Below are 14217 nucleotides of genomic sequence, written 5' to 3' on the forward strand. Positions count from 1 at the left end.
ACAGTAGACCTGATCACACACAAATTGCTACATGTACACATATTTATCCTTGATCACTACAATTACTATGTTGTATGTACATTATACGGTGATTAAGTTAGCCTTGTTGGCCCCACTTTACATGCTCCATACTTGTCGAAATAGCAGCAACCACATGATCTTATCCATCCAATCATGGCTGCTATTGCTCTAGACAATACAAATCATAGTTTTAAAACTCCTCCGTGTCTGCGTCGACTCCCCCGAGTAGACTCCCTTTTACCTTGGCCACGTTTCGCGTTGGCGCTCTATAGAGTCAATAAAAACTCCTTTGACTCTCTCGAATTATGACCGCTTCAACCGAGTACTCAGCCGCGTCAACTGAGTACTCGACCGTGTCTTGCCGAGTCGACTAGGATTTTCTTTGGCCGCATTCTGCGCCGCATCTGCATTTTTAAACACTGATACAAATGATGGTGAGTCCAGACAATACAAATTGTGGCTGAGAAGATCAATGGCCTTAATTGTAAAGAAGTCGAAGAAGATGAAGTAGAGTAAGGAGCAGGGAAGAGAGATGGGAGAGACCACACAATTCATGAGGGGATCTTCTATTCAATATGCTGATGTACACACAATAAATCACTTGTATATTATGTCATGATAAATGACCTATATACCATTGAACTAATGAATCTAGGTCTAGGGTTTGTAAGAAGACGAGAAAGAAGAAAGAAAGAGAAAGGAAACAATGGGAGAAAGGGTGACCGTAAGTGGTCTCCCCATAGTCGCTATTCACTTTATTAATATGATAATGGGTTTAGACAGCAATACTCGCACTGACAAGTAAATATAAAATCAAAGCTAAACCTTAAGAATATTACAATATAACCATTGAGAAAACTCCCCCTCAATCTAGTGTAAAGATATCTATCATGCCCAACTTTAAATTCTCTTTTAGACAAGTCTTGCTAACATCCTTGGTCAACACATCTGCATCTTGCTCACGTGTTTTACCATATGATGTGCAAATTTGACCAGCTTGTAACTTAAGTATTTGTCTACCTCTATATGCTTTGTTTGACCATGCTAGACTTGATTATTTGCAATAATTATTGGTTCTCGAATTCCATCACCTATCTCATGCAGCAATATCATTAGAGCTCACACACTCCGTGTGCCATGGATCTATATTCCACCTTTATGCGTGATTTAGCCACTCTTGATTGCTTTTTCTCCAATTAAACAGACCCCCAACAAGGGAACAATAGGTAGATGTAGACCTACGATTTGTAGTCGAGCCTGCTGAATCTTCATTAGTGTATGCGTCAACTCTTGTGTGCCCATGATTTTGGAAATTTCGGCACAAGTTTGAAATTTGTTTTTTTTTTTACCAAATTTCGGCCAAAATTTTGGTATTTCAGCTATGTCCGAAACCGAAACCGAAGCCAAAATTTTAAACCTTGACTAGGGCCCAAAGTTTGACTCTGATCATAATCGAACTTTGATCCCATATGGTTTCAAATCAGGTTATGAGATTGCAAGGTGTTAGACACCTACCCTGTCCATCCATAAGCCAATCTTTACTAATACCCGTAAGCCTTTTCTAATGTATAAACATGGTAAATGGCTATTGCCGTTAATGGTGTTCAATGGCTTTGCCATTGGGATGAAAAACACAAGATTGCATTTACGAGGTGTAAGACCAAACACTACATTGCAATGGCTGATAAGAACAGTCTCTTGCCTCAGATGAAGACACCTTGAAGCACATAGAAGAAGCCCCCTTTGGAGAAGGAGAAATCCCTTTGCCACTGTAGCCCCATCGATCTCTTATTGGAGGAAAATTCAAAGCCTTGCCTCACCTCACCTCAATCCCGTTTTTGCGATGATCATGTTCTTCATTCCTTGTCTTTGCTTCTTCAATCTTTATATGGACTAACCTCTTCAGGTTCATCAGCATCTCTTGCATTTTCGATTTTTATATGGACTGAACTCTGCAGGTTCACCACCTTTGATTGTAATCCAACATTCTTTGTAATTGATTACTGAACGAGAACACAGACTAAACTATGGTAATTTAACTTGTTACATGAATATAACTAGATATGGATAAGATTAATGGAGAGAGGAAGAAGAACACGTAGGCATGATCACATAATTAATGCATGAGATCGACTTAATATGGCATGGAATGGCAACTAATAGGATGATGGACCTGTATACTAACATGTATGGAGATGAGAATATGAAAGACTATCAAAACACATGACAACATATGAAAAAAGGTGACCTATTTGGAACTAAAGAAAGAAAGAGGGACATCAATCCTTGTCGATCGTCCTTGGGATGTATTCAATTCATTTAGGTTGTAATTCAAATTTCAGGCAAAAGATCCAAAGTTTTTTGCTAACGATCAAAGATGGACTTAAGGAACAAATGTTAGACTACTAGAGAATCAAAACCTAAATTAGAATCAAGTATAACTAATGAAAGATGATGATCTAACTGCCTTTTATAAATGTGATCTAAACAAAAAAATTGAATTTGAATACATTTAATCATTTATAACTCAATAACTTTAAAAAATCCATTAAAAATAACTTTAAAAACATGATAGAAACTTCTTTTCTAGCTTGGGAAGGCAATCTAAAACATAACCAAAAACATACTATGCATGAAAACTAGAAAGAAAGCTATAAACTAAGAAAAACTTGAAAACAATCACTAGAAGGAGAAGATAGAGGGGGTGAGGTTGTGCCTCCCTCTAGTTTCCACTTAGGGGAGCTATAGAAATCAAGTTGGATCCTTGAGAAGCCTCTTTGTGCTTCTTTTTCTCTCTCTTAAGAATTTGTTCTGTTCTTCTCCATGTATCATATCTTCTCTTTTATAGAGTGTGGGTTTTAAAAAAATGAGTTAAGAGCAATGTGAGGCTAAGTTTGCTCTTAAAACTAACTTTAGAGATGTTTTTCTTTGAGTTTCAACAAAGATCCCAGTGGTGGATCTCCAGGATTGAATTTGATAAAGATATGATTGATTTTTGATAAGTATGAATTGATCAGATTAAAACTAGGTTTTCGCATGAGTCTAGACTTCCCTAGAATTTAAATAGGTCATTTTGAAAGAGTCCCAAATCCATTTGAAAAAAAGCACTTCGGATTCGGTTTGGCCAATTTCCAAACTCGATTTCTGCTGTCAAGCTACGTTCTAATTAGATTGTAACTCAAATCGGTCGATCAACCACTTTTACCCCCGATCAATTAGTTTTACCCTTGATCAACCAGTTTTACTGTCGATAGATGGGATTTTACTGTCACTCGACGAGTTTTATGGTCAATCAAAAAGATTTTACCCATGATGGACATGATTGGTTTAAATAAGAATTTTTGGAAGAGTCCCATATGGTATACTGTAGATTGGCGGGGGTTCATATTTGTTACTCCATTTGTGTTAGCTTTAGTTGTTGAATTTTTTCACATGATAGTGACTGCATATAGATTCAAGGCATAATGAAATATCATGCCTCAAGTGTGATGCGCCTTTTGCTCCATTCAGTTATATGTGCTTCTTCTGAATTTGTGGCTAATGATATACTTTTCTTTAAATTTTTCTGCATTTATACTTTATACCTTTTATTTATACAATTTGCATTGCTTAAAATTTGGTTTATATAATTTCCAGGGTGTAGCTATGCCTGCTATGAATAATATAATCTCAAAGTGGATTCCAGTATCAGAGAGAAGTAGATCACTTGCACTAGTATACAGTGGGATGTACCTTGGTTCTGTCACAGGCTTGGCCTTTTCGCCCATGCTAATCCACAAATTTGGTTGGCCATCCGTCTTTTATTCGTTTGGCTCTCTTGGAAGTATCTGGTTCGTATTATGGCTGAGTAAAGTAAGTGATAAAGATCCCTACCCACATTGATATAACTCATCTAAATTGAGGTAATAAGTTATAAATGATTTTTGTTGGTGTATCAAAACCATCTAAGCTTTCTTCCTGTCAAGAAAATTGAACCCAAGAGTGTTTTATCATACTATAATCACCACTGTAACAACTTGCTGAGTCACAGTTATTCTTCATATTTACTAATTTGATTTGTGGAATGCCTTTTGTTTCTTTTCTTTTGAATTTGATGTTTGTTGGAATAAAAACAGTGTTGGATTTGTTTCTCCAACACTTGGTAAGAGGATTACAATCTTTATGAACTAGATTTCGATCCTGGCTAGATAAGGAATATATTTTCTCCATGATGAGTATGCTGCTTCAAAGAATCTTTGAAAAATCTGTTCACGTTTTGTGCTCATGCTGTCTTTTTGTCGTGGAAAATAACTCTTTTCTCTCAGTCATATAATCATTTTTAACAACAATTTTTATAGCATGCATAATACCTTCTGTTTTCCAATGCTGGATGGAAAATTCTTTTCCTGAATCTTTGTATATTTTCACCCCTTAGGCACACAGTTCGCCACAAGAAGACCCGGATCTTCGTGCTGAGGAAAGGAAGCTTATCTTGGGGGGCAGTGTCGCAAAAGAACCTGTTTCAACCATTCCGTGGAGATTAATTTTATCAAAGCCACCGGTTTGGGCTCTAATAATATCTCACTTCTGTCATAATTGGGGGACTTTTATTCTTCTAACCTGGATGCCGACTTACTACAACCAGGTATTTGACATATTACGAAGTGAGACACACATAATGGTGTGTTTTGATCACATACTCATGTATTTTAAATGCTCAAACTAGTACCACATACTTTCAAGGTTCTAGATAGGTAAAGACATGCATACTGACTTGCTATGCCATTTTCATTCAAAAAGAATTTGACATGGGCACATTCATGTGTTAGCAATATATGGTATGGAGCAAGCTCCCTGATGTGTGTGTGTGTGTGTATATATATATATATCTTTGTGTCAAATTTGAATCACATGTTCGTATTTGTTTATGTTGAAAGTATTACAGACTACAGGCCACTCTCAATGGCTTGGACACAACAATAATGTGATGAGTAAGAACCTAGAGAACAATAATGGATTATTCTGTTTTCAAGCAAATACAGCTCTCACAATGTCATATACTCATATCTGTGTTGATAATATGTTGGTTGAAGCAAGATCTATGACATTAAAATCCTAGTGATGAGTTTGAGAGTAATATTTCTTTGTTTTCATTCCATAACTGTGAAGAGACTTTATAGTTTGTTACTATTTGATTATATATATATATATATATATATATATATATATATATATATATATATATATATATATATGTTATATTCGTGTGTGTTTTAGTGATGTAGCTACAGAGGAAGCCGATCAGTTTACGGATTGATGGGAGGGCCAGAAGGCCCAGAATGCTTTAAGCAAATAGTTTTCGAACTTTGGAAAAGTGTGCAGAAGGTGCTCGAGAACTTAGTTGACTTTAATAAGTATCTACTTTGGAAATTATGGTTTTGGTTTCATAAGTGTTTTGGTTATGGTATGATTTTTTGGGGGACTGGGGATGGAAAGAAAAACACTTAGGTTATTTTTGTGTGGCTTTTAGGGGAAATTTAAAGCCATGGCTTGGAGGTAGCTTAATTTCTTTTATTCACTAACTAAAGTTATGTTTTAAATTCTTCACTTATAACCTGGGAGATATGGCGGGAGAGATGCAATAAGCGAATGGTGGGTTCTTTTAAGCCAATTGATTTGTCAATTAAAGTTGTAACTACCTGGGAAAACGCTTGCCTATTCATTATCTCGTCATCTTAGGATTGCTCTTCTTGGGAAGAGATGGCTCTTGGCGACATTGAGATATTTCCTAAACCATTGAAAAGCCTTAGAGTTACTCATGTTTGCTAGGAAAGACCCAAGCTAGGTGAGCTAAAATTGAATACTGATGGGTGTCAAAGGACAATCCTGGCTTATCTGGGATGGTGGGATCATTAGAAATCATGATGGAAGGTATTGGCATTCTCTCATTATTATGGTGTGGGAAGTAATATCCAGGCAGAGCATTCTTGATGACCGTAGATTTTGTAAATCCTTTGGATTCTTGAATGTTTGGGTGGAGTCAGACAATAAGGTCTTAATTGGTATGATCATTTCTAACAAGGATCCTCCTTGCTCGATTAAATACTATTGGCAGGAGCTTCTGTCTCTTATCCTTGATTTAAAGCCTAAAATGATACAATAGTTCAAAGATGTTAACTAGGTTGCGGATAATCTTGCTAACTATGCTTGTAAGTGTAAGAAAAATAATGTAGTGTGTTGAATAAAATTGTGTATGTGCCCACCCCTCTATAGCGGCAGTCATGTCATTCTCTTTGTACACACACATATATATTAATACATTGGGTGCGTTAGAGATTTATCTCTCATTCACTCGTTCTCCCAAACTCTCTTGTCCTCTCTTATATCTCGTATCTTCATCTCCATTGTACTCGTAAGTCATAACATGGTATCCGAGCGTCAAGATTGGACATCAAGATCAAAGGTACCTAATACTAACCCTAAACCTACAAACCCTAAATCGACAGACCCTAATCCAACATAACCCTAATCCAACATAACCCTAATCCTAGCAATTGCCGCAACCCCCCTAACCCTAACCCTAACCTGTTTGTACCAACCATCATTGCCGCAGCCCTCCCTTATTTTCTCTTCCCTCCTTGCCGCCTCTCTGACCCCTCTTACACTGCTGCAACCCTATAACTTAAACCCTAACACCATTTTCTTACTACAGACCTTACCACAACCATCCCTTGCTGTCCATACCATTGCCGCAGCCCCATAACTCAAACCCTAACACCATTTTCTCCCTGCAGACCTTGCCGCAACCATCCTTTTCTTTCCCTACCATTGCCTCAACCCCTAAACTTCTGTTACCACGGTTCCATCTCTTTCCATTCATGTTCTAAACAACTCTTTATGGATGTTTTTCATCTTGTAGTAGGTTCCGGGCAGTTATTTAGTGTTCTTTTTATGATAATAATGTTTGCTCATGGTTTTGGTGCTTCTTTATATCCTGGAGCCGTATGTTCGATTGTGATATAGCATTGGTGGATACTGCTTCTTGGAGGTTTGTTTGTATTTGATGGAGATCAGTTGTTGGTGATTCCTATGGTTGATTGGTGGTGTTTTATTTTGTGGTTTGTGGTTTGTGGTTGGTAGTGATTGTTGGTGATCAACGTACACTGATGGTTGTTATTTGTGTACTGATGATTATGTTTGGTTGATGTTTGTACTGATGGATCTACGTGAACCTATTCGGGTTATTGTCGTTGGTATTGGTAGTGATTGGAGATGCTTAGTAGTTGTTGGCTTGTTGATGTGATTCTTAGTTGGTTGAATATAGTTTTGTGAGTGGTGCTTGGCAGCCATTGTTGCTTGTCAGTGCTATTGCCGCTGACTCAAAGATCCATGAACTGTGATTCATTGTGGTTATTCGAAATGGCTGTGCCTTTCACATCGTCTAGAGTCCCTAGTTCGTTTCCTGTGACCTCTATGACATCCATCAAGCTATCCTGCATAGAGTACATTTGTTCAGCTTTATCTTCGAGGGCAGGGTAAGTTGAGCTTTATTACATCGGATCCACCAAACCCTAAGGAATCCTCTTACGACAAGTACAGTCGGGAGGATGCTCTTCTTTAGTCCATCTTATGTCGTATGGAACCCAAGATTGCTAGTCATATGTTGTTTCTAGATACTTCTCTTGCAGTTTGGTTACGTGCAGAGATTCTATTCGGGAGATCATGTCCTCCAGCCCCCTCACAGCTCGCTGGACCGCCCACTGCGCCTGAGGTAATTGATTCTCCTGGTGAAGCCCCGATTGCATCTCGTATACGGTCTCATACTACTCATCATCCTATCTCTGATGTGGTTTCCTACGCTCTTCTGTCGCTCTCTTATAGTTCATTTTTGTCATCTATGTCTTTAGTCTCTATTCCCCACCCTGTTGTCGAGGCTTTGGCTAATCCAGGTTGGCGAGCAGCTATGGATTCATAGATGGGCGCTATAAAGGAGAATCACACATGGCAGTTGGTCCCTCTTCCACCGGGGCTCAGGCGGTTGGCTGTAAGTGGGTATTCATAATGAAATATCTACCATATGGGATAGTAGAAAGACTGAAGGCTCGATTGGTTGCAAAAGGGTATACACAGACATATGGCATTGATTACACGGACACATTCTCTCCAGTGGCCAAGATTCTCGCCATCAGAGTTCTGATATCTCTTGCAGTCAACAGGTCGTGGCCTCGTCATCAGTTAGATGTCAAGAATGCCTTCTTGCATGGTGATAGGCCTGAAGTTGCTCAGGGGGAGATGAAAAATGTTGTCTGCAGGTTACAAAAGGCAATACATGGTCTTAAGCAATCCCCTCGTCCTTGGTTTGGAAGATTTAGTGAGATAGTGATACGATTTGGAATGAAACAATGTGCAGTAGACCACTTAGTGTTTAGCTCTCAGGGCAAAGTGGGAGGACCTTCCTGATTGTTTATGTTGATGATATCATAATTACAGGAAGTGACAAAGTAGGTATACAAAGGCTGAAGGACTTTCTTCAGAAGGAATTCTGCACCAAGGATCTTGGTCGTCTGAGATACTTTCTAGGGATAGAGGTAGCATATTCACGTGGAGGACTATCTCTATCACATATAAAGTATGATTTGGATATATTGGAGGAGACTGGTCTTCCATGGACCCAAATGTCAAGCTTTCACCTGATCAAGGGAAGTTATTAGAGGATCCAGGTACATATAGACGTTTAGTTGGGAGGTTGATTTACCTCACTGTTACATGTCGGATATTGCTTATGTAGTGGGCGTGGTTAGTAAGTATATGAGTGCTCCACGGACATCTTATTGGTTGGCAGTTATTCGGATAGTGAAATATCTGAAGAAAGCTCCTAGTAAAGGACTTCTCTTCAGAAAACATAATCACATGAGGATTGAGGGATATTCATATGCAGACTGGGTAGGATCTCCTGCAGACAGGAGGTCTACAAATGGCCACGCAGACAGGAGGTCTACAAATGGCCACTGTACTTTTGTTGGAGGTAACCTAGTGTCATGGAAAGGTAAGAAACAGGATGTTGTATCACGATCTAGTGCAAAAGCTGAGTACAGAGCCATCGCCTATACCGATTGCGAGTTGATTTGGTTGAGGTCATTCATGTCAGAGATTGGGCTGTCCTACTCGTCCTCTGCGTCGCTTTACTATGACAACAAGTCCGCCATTCATATAGCCATGAATCTAGTCTTTCATGAGTGGACAAAACATATAGAGGTGGATTGCTACTTTATTCATCATCGAATTCAAGAATGGGAGATATGCACTGTGTTTACAAGGTCGAATGATCAAATAGCGGACATGTTTACAAAACCATTGAGTAGAGCTCGATTGAGCGATTTATGTAACAAGCTGGGAATGTATGATATACATACTCCAGCACGGGGGGAGTGTTGAATAAAGTTGTGTATGTGCGCACCTCTCTATAGGGGCAGTTATGTCATTCTCTATGTATACACATACATACATACTCAACTCAACTCAACAAAGCCTTTGTCCCAAACTAGTTGAGGTCGGCTAAATGAATCCTTTAGAAAAATTTCATGAAGAATGTGAAAGGAATCGATCTGGCTCTAATCTTGGCTCTAGTTGGGTTATTCTACGTGGATCATTTTCTTCCATTCTATCCTATCCAAGGTCATGTTCCATATATATATATATATATATATATATATATATGAGAAAACAGTTCCTACACATATGTGTAGAGAGTTCTCTACACACTAGCTTAAAATACAGTGGGGGCCCACATTGTTTGGGTGATCCAAGCCATCCATTTTAAAGGCCCTCACATAGATAGGGTGTCTACAAAAAATCAGATCCATAGGATCATCCCAACCCTACAATTTGTGGAGGTAAAATGGATGTCTTTAAACCTTCACAAATTAGTCCATTTTTTGCCTCCACAGTTCGAATGGTTAGGATGATCCTATGGATCTGATTTTTTGTGGACACCCTATCTATGTGAGGGCCTTAAAAATGAATGGTTTGGATCACCCAAATAATGTGGCCCCTACTGTATTTTAAGCTAGTGTGTAGATAACTTATCTACACATATGTGTAGGAACCGTTTTCTCTCTCTCTCTCTCTCTCTCTCTATATATATATATATATATATATATATATATATAGAGAGAGAGAGAGAAAACGGTTATATATATATAATTAGTTCATTTTTTGCCTCCAAAGTTCGAATGGTTAGGATGATCCTATGGATCTGATTTTTTGTGGACACCCTATCTATGAGAGGGCCTTAAAAATGAATGGTTTGGATCACCCAAATAATGTGCCCCCCACTGTATTTTAAGCTAGTGTGTAGATAACTTATCTACACATGTGTGTAGGAACCAGTGTTTAAAAACGCGGATTTGACGCGGAACGCGGCCAAGAAAAATCCTTGTTGACTCGGCGCGGACGCGGCCAAGAACGCGGTTAACACGGTTGACAAGGTCATAACTCGGGAGAGTCAAAGGAGTTTATTGACTCTGTAAGGCAAAACGCGGAACGCGGATGTGGTGAAACGCGGAATGCGGCCGAGGTAAAAAGGAGTCGACTCGGGCGAGTTCCTTGCCGAGTCAAGGAGTTTTTAAACACTGGTAGGAACCGTTCTCTCTCTCTCTCTCTATATATATATATATATATATTAATACATAGGTTGCGTGAGAGGTATCTCTCATTCACTCGTTCTCCCAAACTCTCTTCTCTCTCGTATCTTCATCTCCAATGTAGTCATAAGTCATAACATAGTGTATATATGATGCATACATATTCTATGAGTTACTTGTGAAATATAGTTTGTATACTCTCTCGTATCTTCATCTCCAATGTAGTGATAAGTCATACCATAGTGTATATATTATGTATAAATATTCTATGAGTTACTTGTGAAATACAGTTTGTACATAATTTTTTTTTGAAAGACGACGAAATTTCATTAATACTTTAAAAATTACATTGGGGACCAGGAGTCCCTCCTGTCATTACATAGTAATAGACAAAGCTGGCGAGGACATTCCCTGAGCTAGAAAGTCAAACAAAAACAACAAAAAACAAGACCCTTTCTTCTTGCACCAAGCTATGGGCAGACCTTACACTACACCCAGACCAAAAACTCAATTCCCTTTCAAAACCCTTAGAAGGATTGTCTTCTCCTAGCATCGAACCCCTTCTGAAACCTTTAGAAGCCTAAGCAAGATCCTTTATTTCTTGAGTTCCCACTCCCAACTTTGCAAATCGGGAGGAAAGGCATGGCATTCATCAAAACAGACTTGTCATCACCATCTAGATAGTCATTTAGTTTGTACTTTTAGACGAGTCGTCTATGCCAAACACTTTTCCAACTCCTCCATAATATGCTGGATTTGGAAATCTGGCATATCAAGGAGGAGGTCCTCCGGAACCCGATCCAAAAATTCAGGATTTTTTCTGTTCGCAATCCTTTCTTCCACTAGCCACCCACCGCCTTATTAGCTTCCAACTTTTTCGTCCTCGCAGCCCTTTCTTCATTCAACAGTAGTTTGAAGAAAGAGTGTTTGTACAACGACGAATAGGGGTGTAAACGAGCCGAGCCGAGCCGAGCTTGGCTCGGCTCGGCTCGGCTCGGCTCGGCTCATTAAGCTCAATGCCTGAGCTCGGGCTCGGCTCAGCTCGGGCTTGAACCAGGCTCGTGAGCGGCTCGCAAGCCTTACCGAGCCAAGCTATGTGTGAAATCTGCAGAGGAGTAAAACCCCAGTCGAGCTATGATCGATGAAGATGATGGCGGCTATGATGGGTGAAATTTGCAGAGAAGATGGTGGTTCGACAGATCTGTGGCGAGTGAAGGAAGGACAATGGAGGTTTAGTCCGGCGAGATTCTTGTCTCCGGCGAGATTCTTGCCGGAATCAATGGAAGTGGCTGTTGATAGAAGGGGTTTGATGGAGGTAGACTCAAGGGGTAGTGATGGCTGATTTAAATAGAGGTGAGGCTAGATCTAATGGCGGGGTCGGAGGAGCTCGCCGGCGGGGAAGTGTGGCCGGAGAAGACAAACCCCAAACCCTTTTCTCCCTCTCCATCTCTCTTTTTCTACTCTCTGCTCTATCTCCCCCTTTTAACTAAAAAATGAGGCCTCCCTTTGAAACCCTAATAGTAGGTTTCTTTATAAAGGGAAATGATAAATTAACATCTCCCCTTTGCTCCCTAGACAGCCCGTTTGACTGTATATATGACTATTCTTTTTGTTACAGGGGGTGCCTGGGTAAAAACCAGAATTAGCTAATGGGCAACTCCAATTCGGATGATTCACCCCTTTAATGAGCCAAGCCGAGCCGAGCCTGGCCTAGCTTGGGCTCTGCTCGTTAAGCTTAACGAGCCTGGCCAGCCAGCTCGGCTCGGCTCGTTAAGGATTCGAGCCGAGCTTTTACCGACCCGAGCTCGAGCGAGCTTCAGAGCTCGAGCGAGCTTCAGAGCTCGAGCCAAAATTGACACCCTTAACGGCGAATGGGTTTCTTTGACTATGGCAAACCCACAGAGGCTATACAATGTGAATGGCCTGTCATGAGACTCTAACTTGAGTAGTTTCCATTGCTTACGAAGAAGATCTCCCGACAATTCTTTGTGGGTTGGGTCGTTGATGGAAGCCCTCTCTTCATCATAGATCATCGATCTCATCCTATTAAGGATATTTTCTAATACGAAGATTTCCATGAATAGCCGTTTGCTTCATCCTCCAGAGCAAGAAGAAGATTCGCCTGTATTACCGTGGTTTTCCATTCCTACTTTGTTGAGGGTGACGATAAATAATACTAGGAAGATCCGATGAAATCTTTTTTCTTGGTGGACAGATCCAAGTAGACAACTTTCTGCCTAGGGGCAGGAGGTTTTGGCCTAATTGACTCGGGACCCACCAAGGACAGACAGTTTTGACCTAAGTTCCTATTTTCAGGTCCCACCACACCTTTTTCGAGTCCTATCTTAGGTCCATCCTTGGGCGCTACAATTGGAAGATTTGATTGGTTAGGTTTGAAATTTGAAATCATCAAGGGAGCCGAAGGCTGACTGGGAAGCCAGTCCTGAATCGCCGGGGATCGTGCAGCCGACGAGTGGTTGCCCAAGCCAGTAAGGCCCAAGGAGGTAGAGGACTTAGGAATGTATGAACAATCACATTTTTTATTTTCCTGAAGATCAACCACGATGGTATAGATCTGATCTAAAATCCTGATTTTAACACGGGAACTGGGAAAATGCCAACGGGGGGCTAGGATTTTGGGCGAGATAAAACTCATACAATGCTGGTGGTTGCCTTCCATCTTGGTTTCCACAACCTTACCAAAGAGACTCCCTATAGCCTCCACCGTTGATACGGCCCAAACGTGCAATGGGATACCATAAATTAACACAATGAGCTTCCTCACCTTGAAGAAACCACCTTTTCCAGAGAGAGAGAGAGAGAGAGAGAGAGCAAGTGATTACCCAAAGCCTCAGATCCCTTAGCGAGAATCTGTGATGCTTGCATTTCTGTTTCAAACATAAAAAGGATCTCGTTCTCCGCCAAGATAGAAGGGCATTGTAAAGATGGAATGTCCCAAGACTTTTGTGCCCAAATCCAGAGATCTCTAGGGTCCCATTATGATCTTTCTTTTTCCCTATCAAGCAGGCTTTTAGGGTATCCATTCGTACATCCACTTCCCTACCCGAGATAGATAAAGATTGTCTCCCTGAACCCTTATGTGGGAAAATTTTGCCAGAGTCCGGCCATCGATCATCCTCACCACAATCAACCTCTAGCCGAGGAATTGAGCTAGCACGGGATACCCATTCTGAAGGGTTTTTGGTTCTTGACACCAACGACATTTCTCACGCCACCTGAAGTTAAGGTATTTACAGGGAGAGCAAGACCAGACCCCGGATCTATTACCTTCTCCAGGCTTAGATCTCCCTTTGGAGGGGATCGATTTCACTTTGGCTTGCGTGCAACTTCTGCATCTTTTCCGCCATCTGAAGTTGTGATAGAGGCAATAGGGGCACTGCCAATCCTCCGACCATCTAGTTGAACTCTTTTCCGCCATCCCATATAGTTTGTATATAATTATCAAACATTCTATGAGTTATGCAATGAGTTACGCGAGCCTTGGCGCAACGGTAAGGTTACTCCATTGTGACCTGGTGGTCACGGGTTCGAGTCACTGAAACAGCCTCTCTAC

The 14217-nt window shown here is 40.4% G+C and overlaps 1 protein-coding gene across 1 annotated transcript in view; it reads left to right on the forward strand.

Moving 5' to 3' along the window:
• The window catches only part of LOC143882298 (ascorbate transporter, chloroplastic-like), a 39357-nt gene that overhangs the window by 15496 nt on the left and 9644 nt on the right, over positions 1–14217 (forward strand). Inside the window, exons 5-6 of the mRNA XM_077385820.1 lie at positions 3658–3873; positions 4436–4645. Of these exons, the coding sequence (XP_077241935.1) occupies positions 3658–3873; positions 4436–4645 (426 nt within the window). The remainder of the gene's footprint in view (positions 1–3657; positions 3874–4435; positions 4646–14217) is intronic.

The sequence above is a fragment of the Tasmannia lanceolata genome, unplaced genomic scaffold (genome assembly GCF_043159265.1).
Source record: "Tasmannia lanceolata isolate RefF3 unplaced genomic scaffold, GAP_Taslan_0.1 ptg000007l, whole genome shotgun sequence".
NCBI lineage: Eukaryota > Viridiplantae > Streptophyta > Magnoliopsida > Canellales > Winteraceae > Tasmannia > Tasmannia lanceolata.